Genomic DNA, 14480 nt, shown 5'->3' with positions numbered 1-14480 from the left:
CTGTGTGTATTTTAAACATAAATGAATGTATCCAAAGGCACTTTGAAGAATAGAGGCTGTTATTTAATAGGCAGGCTGAGGTAACAAGCATGATTGAGTCTTCTTTATGACTGAAGTTTTGTTTATTGAAGCATTTTATAAGAATCCATTGTAATAGTGAACTCATTTTTCCAACTTTACTTGATATTATAAGTATGTAAGAAAAGATAGTTGCTGTGAAAATTGTGCCAAGTTATTCAGACTCTGTGCTGACAACTTTCTAGAGCTGTTTGTGATGCTTATCTTGGCTTTTGGGCTGTTCAGCTGCTCCTCACAAATAAAACTGGGTCCTCCCCTAAGGTCCTGGCTCTTTGATATTTCCACTCACATTTACACTAAATTAGAGTTTGACTCTTTGAGGGTGGGGAATAAACCTTCCCCAACAGTAGCACCTAGCCACTGTTTCTGAAAATAGCAAAATTCAGGATGGCTTAGAACCTGAGTAATTCTTATAGCTTTATAATATAAAGTTATCTCTCCTAATTAGTAAGATCTGTGAGACATTTATTATAAAAATATAAAGTTTTGGTTGAACATTTCCTTGTTCTTTTGGTACCTACCTATTATCTCTTGAACAGCCTGACTTTTCTTTCATTTGGTTAGCAGTTTTGGAAATACTAATTTATTCAGAGACTAGGTGGATAAAACACACTATATAATATCAAGTATTCAGTGTCCTAGAGGTTGCTATCCCTCTGTGTCATCTGTGTAGATGCATTTGTAAAGAACAAAATATACATTAAAAGTGAAAGTTGCTCAGTTGTGTTTGACTCTTTGTGACCCCATGATATAGTCCATGGAATTCTCCAGGCCAGAATACTGGAGTGGGTAGCCTTTCCCTTCTCCAGGGGATCTTCCCAGCCCAGGAATCAAACCTCAGTCTCCCTCATTGCAGGCAGATTCTTCACCAGCTGAGCCACAACGAGAATAATTACAGGTATATCTTGGGCTTCCCTAGTGCTCAGTGTTAACGAATCTGCCTGCCAAGCAGGAGACGCAGGTTTAACCCCTGGGTCAGAAAGATCCCTGGGAGAAAGAAATGGCAACCCACTCCAGTATTCTTGCCAGGGAAATCCAATGGTCAGAGGAGCCTGGCGGGCTTTAGTCCATGGATTTGCAAGAGTTGATTACAACTTAGCAACTAAACAACAACAACAGGTATATCTTAGTCTTTGAGTGTAAAAGTACTTAGAAACATTCAGTCGATGCTCTATGTTTGCATAATATATGCTAGAGGATCAGAAATGCAAATCAAAAGTTATGATTAATGAAAATAAAATCTTAAATATACTGTGTATTAAATATCTTTGCATACTAAAAGAATATATGTTACTTGTTAACAACAAAGCAATCTAAATTACCTGAATATAAATTTGGTTGTATTTCTTTTATTGATTTTCTTCCATAGATTCCAAGTTGGTTTTAAGGGTGTCTTTTTTGATCTTTTAATGGAGAATATTGAATTATAAGAATCTGGGTTATTCTTAATCCTTATTTTTCAGGAAGATCTCAGTGAACATGTAGTTCAGGGTGATGCTTTCCCTGGACATGTAGGTACAGCATGTCTCTTATCGTCCACCATTGCAGAGAGTGGGAAGAGTGCTGGAATCCTTACTCTTCCCATCATGAGCAGAAATTCCAGGAAAACAATAGGCAAAGTAAGAGGTAAGCTTAGACAAGCATGGTGGCCCTTTACAAATAAGCAAAGGTTAAGTTAGGATTCTAATTAGTTTCAAATTGTGCTTTTGAGAATGGTAAAGGATTAAATTAATAAGTTGTTTCAGAATATTAACAAATACATTCCCTGGTTGCTCATTGGTAAAGAATCTGTCTGCCAAGCTGGAAACACAGGTTCGATCCCTGGGTTGAGAAGATCCCCTGGAGAAGGAAATGTCAACCCACTCTAGTATTATTGCCTGGGAAATCCCATGGACAGAGGATCCTGGGGGTTGATGGTCCATGGGGTTGCGAAAGAGTTGGATATGACTTAGTGACTGAACAACAGCAATTTGCTGGAATCTTTACTTTGAATGGACATTGACTTGATTTCTCTCTGTTTGATCAATTGATAAAGCTGGTTTGAGTGATATTTAAGTGTAATTGAGTTCATCGTAGACTTTTAATTGTCTTTCTTTTCCTCTTCCCCCTTTTTTCCTTTGAAAGTTGACTATATAATTATTAAGCCGTTACCAGGATACAGTTGTGACATGAAATCTTCATTTTCCAAGTACTGGAAACCAAGAATACCATTGGATGTTGGACATCGAGGTGCAGGGAATTCTACAACAACTGCTCAGTAGGTTGATATTTGAGTAGTACTAGCATTTGGTAGGAGAACGCAATGGCAACCCACTCCAGTACTCTTGCCTGGTGAATCCCATGGACGGAGGAGCCTGGTAGGCTGTAGTCCATGGGGTCGTGGAGGGTCGGACACGACTGAGCGACTTCACTTTCACTTTTCACTTTCATGCATTGGAGAAGGAAATGGCAACCCACTCCAGTGTTTTTGCCTAGAGACTCCCAGGGACGGGGGAGCCTGGTGGGCTGCTGTCTTTGGGGTCACACAGAGTCGGACATGACTGAAGTGACTTAGCAGCAGCATTTGGTAGCTTATGCTTGCTGATAAGGTTTAACCAACTAAAGATCAAAGGATCCTTTTAATTATTACCCTGGATTTAAATTAATTTGGTAATTGGACTTTAAATTGGCTTGTAAATACCTATGATTATTAGAGCTTGATTTAAGGAATGCACACACCAGCCAAGTAATGGTCAGTCTTATTTTGGGGATGATAAAGTTAGCCTCAAAATAGAGAATAAGTACTGAGATCATTATTGAAAATATAGTTTACTGAACTTTACTAAATTTGTCTTTTCTTTATTAATGATAACTATATTTCTATATATTTATTTTCTTTCAGGCTTGCTAAAGTTCAAGAAAATACTATTGCTTCTTTAAGAAATGCTGCTAGTCATGTAAGTGAACCTCTCTTTAAACAACTTTGGACTGATGGTCCACAGGTAGAAAAGTAGAGAGTTGTAGGTCGGGGCAGCCTCCTCCATTTACATTAATAGGGTAAAAGGGAGAATATTTCTGCTTTTTCTAAATATATTTCTAAGTGAAGATAAAATATTTCTAGGCATTTTAATTTCATTTCATGGTACAGATTGGAATTAAAGCAATGGAATCCTAATCATCCTCTTAAATGTTAATTAGGTGATTTGTAGTATGGTTGATATATATTATATAAATTACAGATACACAGTATAATGATTCACAATTTTTAAAGATTATGCTCCATTTATAGTTATTGTAAAATGTTTGTTACATTCCCTGTGTTGTATCCTTGTAGCTTATTTTAAACCTAATAGTCTGTACCACTTGTACCCTATGCCTTTATTGCCCCTCTTGCTTTCCTTCTCTCCGCTGGTAGCCACTGTTCCATGCAAGTGATGTCATATAGTATAGTCTTTCTCTGTCTGACTTAGTTCACTTAGCATAATACCCTCCACGTCCATCCATGTTTTGTTTTGTTTTTTTTCCATGTTGTTATAGATAGCAAAATTTCACTCTCTTTTATGGCTGAGCAGTACACACAGCTGAGCTGTGTGTGTGTGTGTACATACATACACCACATCTTTATCCATTCACTTCAGGTTCTTTATATCTTGGCAGTTGTAAATAATACTACTATGAACATTGAAGAGATATATGTTTTCAAATTAGTATTTTTCAGCTGTGTATCTAAGAGTGGAATTGGTGGGTCATATAGTAGTTCTCTTTTTAGCTTTTTGAAAAACTTTCATAACTTTTTCACAGTTTATTTTCCCACTAGCAGTGTAGGAGGGCTCCTTTCACATGCTTGCCAGCATTTATTTCTGTTCTTTTTGATGATAGCCATTCTTTTGATGATAGTGAGGTGATAACTCATTGGTTTTTTTGTTTTATATTTCTTTTTGGCTGTGCCTCGATCTTTGTTGCTCTGCAAGGGCTTCTCTAGTTGTGGCAAGTGGTGGCTACTCTTACTGCAGAGCAGGAGCGCTGGCTAAGGCATGCGAGTTTCAGTAGTTGTGGCACGGAGGCTTAGTAGTTGTGGTGCACAGGCTTATTTGTCTCGCAGATCAGAGTTTGATCCCATATCTCCTGCATTGGTAGGTGGATTCTTAACCACTGGACCACCAGGAAGTCCAGTTCTTTGTGGTTTTGATTTGCATTTCCCTCATGCTGAGTGTTAAATAAAACATTTCCTGTATCTGTTGGTCATCTGCATTTCTGCTTTGGAAAAATGTTTATTCAGTTCTTCTAACATTTTAAATAATTGGATAGTTTTGGGGTTGTTTTTTTTTTTTTGATGCTGAGTTGTAAATTTTTATATGTTAGATATCAACTCCTTATTAGTCATATCTCTTGGAAATATTTCCTCCTATTCAGTAGCTTGTCTTTTTGATGGTTTGCTTTGCTGTCAGAAGGTTTTTGAGTTTAATTCGGTCCCATTTGTTTAATTTTTAAGTATCCCCCCCTTTTTTTTGAGATAATGTTTTAAGTGTTTGACACATGCAAAAATGTTCCCCATGAAACATTGCATTTCATCAATTGAATTACTATGCTCATTTAGATACTCTGTAAATAATGCTTACAGAAGGATTTTATAGTGATTTTGTGTAACACTTGGGCTTCCTTGGTGACTCAGATGGTAAAGAATCTGCCTGGAATGCAGGAGACCCAGGTTCAATCCCTGAGTTGGGAAGATCCCCTGGAGAAGGGAATGGCTACCCACTCCCAGTATTCTTGCCTGGAGAATTCTGTGGAGAGAGGAGCCCGGTGGAGGTCACAAAGAAAGACACTTAGTATGTCAGTTTGTCTCCTGTATACCAACCTGATTATGTTGAACTTCTTAACTTTTTATAGTATTGTGTGTGTGTGTGTATAAAACTCCTTATATATATAAAACTCCATATATATATGGAGATATATATATATACACACACTGTATACCATCCTGATTATGTTGAATTTCTTAACGTTTCTTATATCGTTATTCAGTTAGTGGTTTTTTTTTTTTTTTTTTTTAGCTTTTAGTTTTTTCAGTACCTGAAGTTTGACATTTTAAATCAATAGCCTGTGTGTTTCCTCCTCCCTCACCTTCTACTGTACCTCAAGTTAAGCTTCATGTTCTGGAAAAAAATGAGAAACTCTAATTATATTTCAGTTTTTTCCCATTGTTCTCCACATACATGCCTTAAGCTTTGCCTTTTTAAAAATAGTTCAGCAAATAAACTATTTGTTAGATTTTAATTTTATCACTTATATGAAGCAAACAACTATTCTAAGACGTACTTTTCCCATATTTTAAGGTCTCTAAAATTGGGATAGAATTTACAACTGTCTTAACTTGTCATGGTTTGGTTGGCATTGTTTTTTCTCCCTCTTAGTGGTGTATAAAATAATGATGGATTTTGTATTTCTTGACATCTTCAGTTCAGTTCCGTCACTCAGTTGTGTCCGACTCTTTGTGACCTCATGAATCGCAGCACACCAGGTCTCCCTGTCCATCACCAACTCCTGGAGTTTACTCAAACTCATGTCCATAGAGTCGATGATGCTATCCAGCCATCTCATCTTTTGTCGTTCCCGTCTCCTCCTGCCCCCAATCCCTCCCAGCATTAAGGTCTTTTCCAATGAGTCAACTCTTTGCATGAGGTGGCCAAAGTGTTGGAGTTTCAGCTTCAGCATCAGTCCTTCCAGTGAACACCCAGGACTGATCTCCTTTAGGATGGACTAGTTGGATCTCCTTGCAGTCCAAGGGATTCTCAAGAGTCTTCTCCAACACCACAGTTCAAAAGCATCAATTTTTTGGTGCTTAGCTTTCTTCACAGTCAACTCTCACATCCATACATGACCACTGGAAAAACCAGAGCCTTGATGAGACAGACCTTTGTTGGCAAAGTAATGTCTCTGCTTTTTAGTATGCTATCTAGGTTGGTCATAGCTTTCCTTCCAAGGAGTAAGCGTCTTTTAATTTCATGGCTGCAACCACCATCCACAGTGATCTTGGAGTGCCCAAAAATAAAGTCTGACACTGTTTCCACTGTCTCCCCATCTAATTCCCATGCAGTGATGGGACCAGATGCTATGATCTTAGTTTTCTGAATGTTGAGCTTTAAGCCAACTTTTCACTCTCCTCTTTCACTTTCATCAAGAGGCTTTTTAGTTCCTTTTCACTTTTCTGCCATAAGGGTGGTGTCATCTGCATATCTAAGGTTATTGTTATTTCTCCCGTCAATCTTTATTCCAGCTTGTGCTTCTTCCAGCCCAGCATTTCTCATGATGTACTTTGCATTTGAGTTAAATAAGCAGGGTGACAATATATAGCCTTGACGTGACTCCTCTTCCTATTTGGAACCAGTCTGTTGTCTAGTTCTAACTGTTGCTTCCTGACCTTCATACAAGTTTCGCAAGAGGTGGGTCAGGTGGTCTGGTATTCCCATCTCTTTCAGAATTTTCCACAGTTTATTGTAATCCACAGAGTCAAAGGCTTTGGTATAGTCAATAAAGCAGATATAGATGTTTTTTTGGAACTCTCTTGCTTTTTCGATGATCCAGCTGATGTTGGCAATTTGATCTCTGGTTCCTCTGCCTTTTCTAAAACCAGCTTGAACATCTGGAAGTTCACAGTTCACTTGACATTTTAACTTATCATAATTATTTATTTTAATGTTTCAAAATGTTTAGTTGATAATTTTGTGTTGAAAGGATGTTAAATATACAAGTATGCTGGGCTGTAGGTCATTATTTGTAACCAGTTTCAGTTCCTTATAGTTAAGTAATCTAAACATGATTTTATTAACTGCGAACACATGAAGATCCCTAAAAATAGAACTTTCAGGGTGTCTGCTTTTTGAGGGAAGATTCTATTGAGCTCTTTTCTTTTGAAACTCTTTTTACTCTTAGGGATCACATTATAGAATGTCTTACGTTAGTTATGAAAGGCTGGTTTGGTTTCATGTTAAAGACATTCTTGAAGAGGTTTCAGTTATTATTGGCTTATTTATTAAAATATCCTCACACATGAATTTTTTCGTTTTTTTTTTCCTTTTTAATTTTTGGCCATGCTACATTGCATGTGGTATCTTAGTTTCTTGGCTAGGGCTTGAACCAGGGCCCCCTGCAGTGAAATGGGGAGTCTTAATAACTGGACCACCAGGAAAGTCCTTACACATGAATTTTGAGATCAGATTTTATCCCTTAGTAAATTTATCTTCCTCAAGGATGGTGATCATGTAAAATTAAACTTTAAAACTGGAAAGCTATACTTTATGTATAATTGTTTTAACTCTTTAGGAGGTATAGGGGTTTTTTTCTCTTTGGTAAAAATGATTTGTGTTATTTTCTTGTTGACAGTGGAAGGAGCTAGGCTTATTTCCTGCTTCAGAAGTTACGGAGGAAGCAGGCTCATTTGGTTCTAGCCTATGATCCATATGTACTGATAAGTTAAGCATCTTTCTTGACTAAAGCTAGGGTAAGGGATGGAAACATGTCCATCAGTTCTTACATAGCACTTCTCTGGGCCATGGACACCCTCAGACCTTGTATCCTTTGATCCCAGCTGGTTTTCTTTTAGTGATCGCACACATTTGTATGTCAGTTTATGTTTTTAGCCTTTATTTGGATTAATTCATAAGTCATGATGGATCTGACTTAAGTCTAGTTGGTGTACATATTTCTTCTGTTTAGGCTTCTATTAGGAAATTTGGTGTATATATCATTCTTGTTATCCACTTCTGTTTTCTCTTTTCAGCAGAAGTTGTAGTTTCCTCTTTAATCTGATTATTGAGATTTTATTAAGAAAGGCTGTAAAGTGTGTTGTTCAAATGCACCAAGTAGCAGAGCTAAGAGCTTGCAGCTTTTCTTGTTCCCAGCTCACCTTTGAGGTTTGACTGTCGAACTCAGGTGTACAGGGGGCAGCAAGATGGGGGAGGTAGCCATGCCCCAGACTCCTCATAGGCTCCATTTCTGCTAATAGCAGTAGCAGAGGTGACACTGGTGGAGGCTGTCCACTGCCACAGAAAGGCCCTGGAGTGTGTTTGAGTGGGATCAGTACCCAATTTTTTGCCAGGAGAGATTGTTGTGCTGTTACAAAAAAGAACTTATAATTGTTTTAAAAGATTACCTTTTAGAAAAAGCTTGACATATAGCATTAAATAATTCATGAGAAAGTTTTTGTGTGTATAGGTCTATACTTTTACAGTGAACAATGAATTTGTTAAGTTCTTAGAGTTTTAGATGTATTGTGGGCTAGATAATATTTTTTAATTGTTTTTTCCTCTCAGGGTGCAGCCTTTGTAGAATTTGATGTACATCTTTCAAAAGACTTTGTGCCTGTGGTGTATCATGATCTGACTTGTTGTTTGACTATGAAAAAGGTATGTAGAAATTCCTTTAACTCTTATAGTTAGACAAAAGTTTAAAAACTAGCAAGTTTTATATACACATGCCATTATACATAAGAGACTTGAGCATCTGTAGATTTGGTATCCATGAGGGGTCCTGGAACCAGTCCCCAGCAAATACTGATGTGTGTGTGCTCAGTTGCTTTAGTCATGTCTGACTCTACAACCCCTTGGACTGTAACCTGTCAGGCTTCTCTGTCCATGGGATTCTCCAGGCAAGAATACTGGACTGGGTGGCCATGCCCTCCTCCGGGGGATCTTACTGACCCAGGGATGGAACCCACGTCTCCTGGCATTTTCTTTAAAACTGTGATGGGTATCGTTTTCAACTGAGTTGATCTGAAATTAAGACTGAGAAAACTGGAGAACTACATGGAAAAGAATGAAGTTAGAGCATTCTCTAACACCATATAGAAGAATAAACTCAGGGCTTCCCTGTGACTCAGTGGTGAAGAATCCATCTGCCAGTGTGGGAGACACAGGTTTGATCCCTGATCCAGGAAGATCCCACTTGCTGTGGAGCAGCTAAACCCATGTGCTACCATCTATTGAGTCTATGCTCTAGAGCCTGGAAGCCACAACTACTGAACTGAAGTCTTTGTGCCCTTGATTCACACTCTGCATCAAGAGAAGCTGTCTCTTACTGAACTAGAGAAAAGCCCATGCAGCAGCAAAGACCCAGCACAGCCAAAAATAAATAATATTATTTAAAAAAAACAAAAACCCTCCAAGTGGATTAAAAACCTAAATGTAAGACTGGACAGTATAAAGCTTAGAGGAAACAGAACACTCTTTGATATAAATTGCAGCAATATTTTTTTGGATCTGTCTCCTAGAGTAATGCAAATAAAAAACAAAGGGGATCTAATTAAACTCTGAAGCTTTTGCGCAACAAAGAAAACCACAGACAGCACAAAGACAACCTACTGACTGGGAGAAAATATTTGCAAATGATGCTACTGACAATGGATTAATTCCCAAAATATACAAACAGCTCCTATAATTCAATATAAAAAAAAAATCAAAAAATGGGCTGAAGACCTGAATATACTTGTCTCCAAAGAAGACATACAGGTGGCTAACAGGCACGTGAAAAGACACTCAATATTACTGTTAGAGAAATGCAGATCCAAACTTTAATGAGGTACCACCTCTTACTGCTCAGAATGGCCATTATCAGAAAGTTGAGAAATAATAAATGCTGGAGAGACAGTATGGAGAAAAAGGAACCCTCCTGCACTGTTGGTGGGGATAAACTGGTGCAGCCACAATGGAGAACAGCATGGAGTTTCCTCAAAAAACGAGGTAATGAAGTGAGTCTATGTGATCCTGCAATACCACTCTTGGGATTTCCAGAGGAGATTATAATTTGAAAAAATACACACACCTTAATGTTCATTGCAGCACTATTTAGAGTATCTCACACATGGCAGCATCCTGAATGTCCATCAACAGATGAATGTGTTAAGATATATACATGTACAATGGAATACTACTCAGTCATAAAAAAGAATAAAATAGTGGCACTTAGAGTGACATGAATGGACCTAGAGATTATCATACTAAGTGAAGTAAGCCAGAAAATGAAAGACACTTATGTGGAATCTAAAATATAATACAAATGAACTTACTTACAAAATAGAGACTTAGAAAACAAAATTATGGTTACCAAAGGGGGAAAGGGATTGTTTCATATAAATTTGGAGTTTGAGATTAGCAGATACAAACTGCAATATATAAAATAGATAAACAACATGGTCCTACTGTATATCACAGGGAACATTATCTTAATTCAGTATCTTATAATAACCTGTAATGGAAAAGACTAGATATTTATATATATATATATATGTTTGTGTGTGTGTATATATGTGTGTGTGTGTGTAACTGAATCACTCTGCTGTACACCTGAAACTGATACAGCATTGTAAATTAACTATACTTTACGATAAATTGTTTGCTTTGCTACCATGTACCAGACGCTGCATAATGTAGTATAAATCTGTGACAAGGCACCTGACTCTGCCTGCTGGTGGATTCTGTTATAATCAGTCATATGGGTTTGGATTATTTTCATTTATAGAAAAGGATCCTTTCCTTTTTGTGAAATGGTATTAGGAGAAGGAAGGAGAAGCACCTATTTATTTAAGTTATTTTGGGGGGGCACCATGCTGTGTGGCTCGGGGACTCTTGCTTCCCTGACTAAGGGTTGAACCCAGTCCCTCTGCAGTGAGAGTGCTGAGTACTAACCACTGGATCGCCAGGGAATTCCCAAGATGCACCTATTTAGATGAAAGAAGTAGAATTACTTAGATTTGGGGCAGGTTGTTTTTGCTGTGGGGGAAATGTTAATGGAAAGTGAAACAAAAAACAGATGGAATGGTGAGGGAACTCACTAACCAAGATTGAGATTAGTGACTCTAGCTGTAATGTCTTAAAATCCATGAGGGTTAGTTGAAGAGTATAAACTGATCCCTCATTTTTACCAGACTTTGATTGTTCTTATATTGAACCTGATTGAGTTAATTGCAGAATGAAAACAGTGAATTGGTTTTTTTTTAGTATTCATTTTTAAGTTGGTATTTTCCTTATAAAACCAATTTATGTTCATTTATAAAATTACCAGTAGTTCAGAAAATTATGAAATGGGTCTTCACTGGTGGTCCAGTGGTTAAGAATTTCTGCCTGCCAGTGCAGGGGATTAGTGTTCAATCCCTGGTCTGGGAAGATTCCACATTCTATGGGGCAACTAAACCCACTTGCCACAGCTACTGAGCCCACTGCCACAACTATGAAGCCTGTGCTCCTAGAGCCTGTGCTCTGCCATAAGAAGCCACAGCAGTGAGAAGCCTGAGCACCATAAGAAAGCCTGCACTTGGCACAACTAGAGAAAGCCTGGGCGTAGCAATGAGGACCCAGTGCAGCCAAAAATAATAAATAAAATTTTAAAAAGTAAAAAGATTATGAAATGAAAAGTAAATCTTCCTTTTTCTCCTTGGTTGTACTCTCTTCTCTACGTAGTAGTTTCTTTTGTATCCTTCCAGAAAAATGTACATAGACTGATACTATATGTACTTGGTGTGAAAATAAATAGACATACACTGGATTTTAATTTATATGTTCGATTGATGATTTACTGGTGGTACATTAACTCATTTCCTTAAGATAGAAGTGCCTGAATAGTGTGACTTTTGATTTATTAAAATCCAATGAAACAGATTTGCTTGTTGTGAAAACACCTATTATACAGTTCTTATTAAATATTACTCCTTAGAGGTAATCACTTTTTTCATGACAGTTGATTTCTGTGGCTGTTTTTAACCAAACTTAAGTTTAAAAGGTTTTGAAATGTTTAGAAACTTGACAGAAACTAATCCATACTTGGATCATGCTTGCCTGTTGATTTCCTAGTCATGTAGCATGGATATATGTCAAATAAATGTATACAGCCTGGCAGGAAACAGGAGAAATTACTGATGTATGGCTTGGTTCTCAGTGTGTCTTCAGTGCTACAACTTCTTCCCAGCTGTTTTTTTCTTCACTAAAAAAAAAAAAATTTATCTACATTAAAAACAAATAAACCAGAATTTTAAGAGCTGGAAGGTGGTGTTAGGTAGAAAGAGCTCCCCTTCATGGGCTCACTGTGGCCACCAAACAATTATTCTTATCAGTAAATTGAGACATAGGGACTGTCTAGAGTAAATATTCAGTAATAATTTATGGCCCATTTTTCTTCTTTTTAGAAATTTGATGCTGATCCAGTTGAATTATTTGAAATTCCAGTGAAAGAATTAACATTTGACCAACTCCAGTTGTTAAAGGTAATAATAGTGTGAAATATTAACCTTTCTGGTTTTACATTTATCATTTAGTTTTAGTACTATTTGTACTTGTCTGTATATGCTAATGTTCTCTTTGCCTGTGGGGATGACTATATATACAGCATGTGTAGAGTTTATGCTTTGGTTTTCTGTTCTATTAGGAAGAATGAGTTTGTGCTCATCCATCTGTCGTCTTTAACAGTTTCCGTGGATCCCATCGGTTTTTGCTTTCCTGAAGGAGACTGGGCTATAAGTCTTTATAGGCCATGGAGACTAGCTATAATCTTAGGTTGTCTCTAGTCTGTTTTAGCTCTTTTTATTTCATACTTGATCTTCTATGCTGTTGTTGAGTTTTATACTTAATGCTACTAAGATCCTTCTCTATTTTATTGATACCATATAATTTTACATGGTGATCCTTCCTGTTCTCATTAGATATCTTAAATAAATGCTTGTTTGAGTGTAAATGGTTTCCTCACCTATTGATTTATATATTCTCCTCTTGGTTATTTGATCATGATCTTTTGTGTATGTGTGTAAATAATAAAATATATACACTGATAAGTGCTTATTCTTGTTAAAATAATAATTCTACATTTTATAAGTTTTTTCTAACTTGCTAGCTTTTCAAGCTATAGTTCTGTTAACCATATCTTCATAAACTAAGGCCTATTTTTAATGATTGCATTTTGTATGTGTGTGTGTGTTTTCCAGCTCACTCACGTGACTGCACTGAAATCTAAAGATCTGAAAGGTATGTACCAATATGAAAACATTGTTTTCATTTCATGATTAGCATAATGAATTTTCTTTTCCATTTTAATGTACTCTTTGTGACCTTAATATAATACTCAGTTATATAAATGTAATGTTATAGATGCGAAGGCTTTACATAGAATACTTGTCATATGCATGTGTGTCATGTGTACAGAAAGCATGATTTTTTATTTTACGAGTTTTCTTAACTTGATGATCAAAAATCTTTATTATTTTGTACCTACCAATCTTTCCACACATTCTTAAGCATTACCGAGTATAAGAGTGTATCAAATATAGAATCTAGCCCTATATAGGTGTTTGAAACTAGCTCTAGCATTTACCAGCTATGACCTCCATCTTTGTGTTTAACCATTCTGTGTTTCACTTTCCTCAAAGGATTATAAAATCCCTTTGTAATTCCACTTTGCTTTCTGCCCCCATAGAACTTAATAGTGAATGGCATTCATCTTAGTCTCAATATGTCCTTTTTTAACCCTTTATTTTTGCACATGTCTTATCTCTTCCACCAGAATGTAAACTTCTCAAGGATGTGAAAATATTTTTATATTCCCTGAAAAATTTATAAGTGGTTATAGTAGGTATTCATTAAATGTTTATCTGCAATTAGGATAACAGGATAGTTGTAATGCCTTTATAAAGACATTGTGAGGTACCACAAACTCCAGAGATATCCCCAGAGCATAAATATGACTTTGCAAGTTTGTAAATGTTTCATAACTATTAATAGTAAAATGAATTTACTTTTAACTTATTTTACTGGAAAATTTTATATGACTTAGTTTTTGAATTTGTATTGCACAGGATTAGTTACTTTTTGGTTTTGTTTTGCTTTTTGTTAGTTGGGAGGTTTAAATCTTGATACAAAAATTTTTTCTCTAGGAAAAAACTCTGTGTACCTTGACATAATTGATTTTGAATTAAATGATAATGCTCACAAAGACAATGGTACTTGTAGAATCTCTTAATTTTTAAGTTGATATTTCAAGTAGAAGTATTAGCAAGATTACATAGCCCTTAATCTCATTGAGATATAAAAAATAATTGCTTATAACTTCTTTTTTTAACTCTAATTTTTATAAGAAAATAATCACCGTTGAGTTCATAAAGTTAGATGTTCCTATTAAATGTTGTAAAGTGGTCTTCATAAAGGATGCTTATTTTGAAAATGGGGGTTTTATTGGTTAAAATTACTAAATACAAGAGCCTTCAAAAATACTATATGTGAAAGGATCTCATAGCTACTTTGTTAAGAATTTAGGGGAAGGTCTTAGTGATAAAGTGTCGTTAATCTACTGAGTTTTTTTACTTAAAATTTCAGAATCTATGGTTGAAGAAGAAAATTCCTTTTCTGAAAATCAGCCATTTCCTTCTCTTAAGATGGTAAGTTCTT

The 14480-nt window shown here is 36.3% G+C and overlaps 1 protein-coding gene across 2 annotated transcripts in view; it reads left to right on the top strand.

Moving 5' to 3' along the window:
* Nucleotides 1-14480, top strand: part of GPCPD1 (glycerophosphocholine phosphodiesterase 1) — a 60815-nt gene that overhangs the window by 36153 nt on the left and 10182 nt on the right. For both annotated transcript variants that reach the window (XM_065921467.1, XM_065921466.1), the window contains 7 exons: nt 1542-1704; nt 2203-2335; nt 2960-3014; nt 8370-8462; nt 12233-12310; nt 13025-13064; nt 14409-14470. In XM_065921467.1, coding sequence (XP_065777539.1) covers nt 1542-1704; nt 2203-2335; nt 2960-3014; nt 8370-8462; nt 12233-12310; nt 13025-13064; nt 14409-14470 — 624 coding nt within the window. The remainder of the gene's footprint in view (nt 1-1541; nt 1705-2202; nt 2336-2959; nt 3015-8369; nt 8463-12232; nt 12311-13024; nt 13065-14408; nt 14471-14480) is intronic.

Source organism: Muntiacus reevesi, chromosome 2 (genome assembly GCF_963930625.1).
Source record: "Muntiacus reevesi chromosome 2, mMunRee1.1, whole genome shotgun sequence".
Classification (NCBI taxonomy): domain Eukaryota; kingdom Metazoa; phylum Chordata; class Mammalia; order Artiodactyla; family Cervidae; genus Muntiacus; species Muntiacus reevesi.
This window is presented reverse-complemented; position numbering and strand designations above follow the sequence as displayed.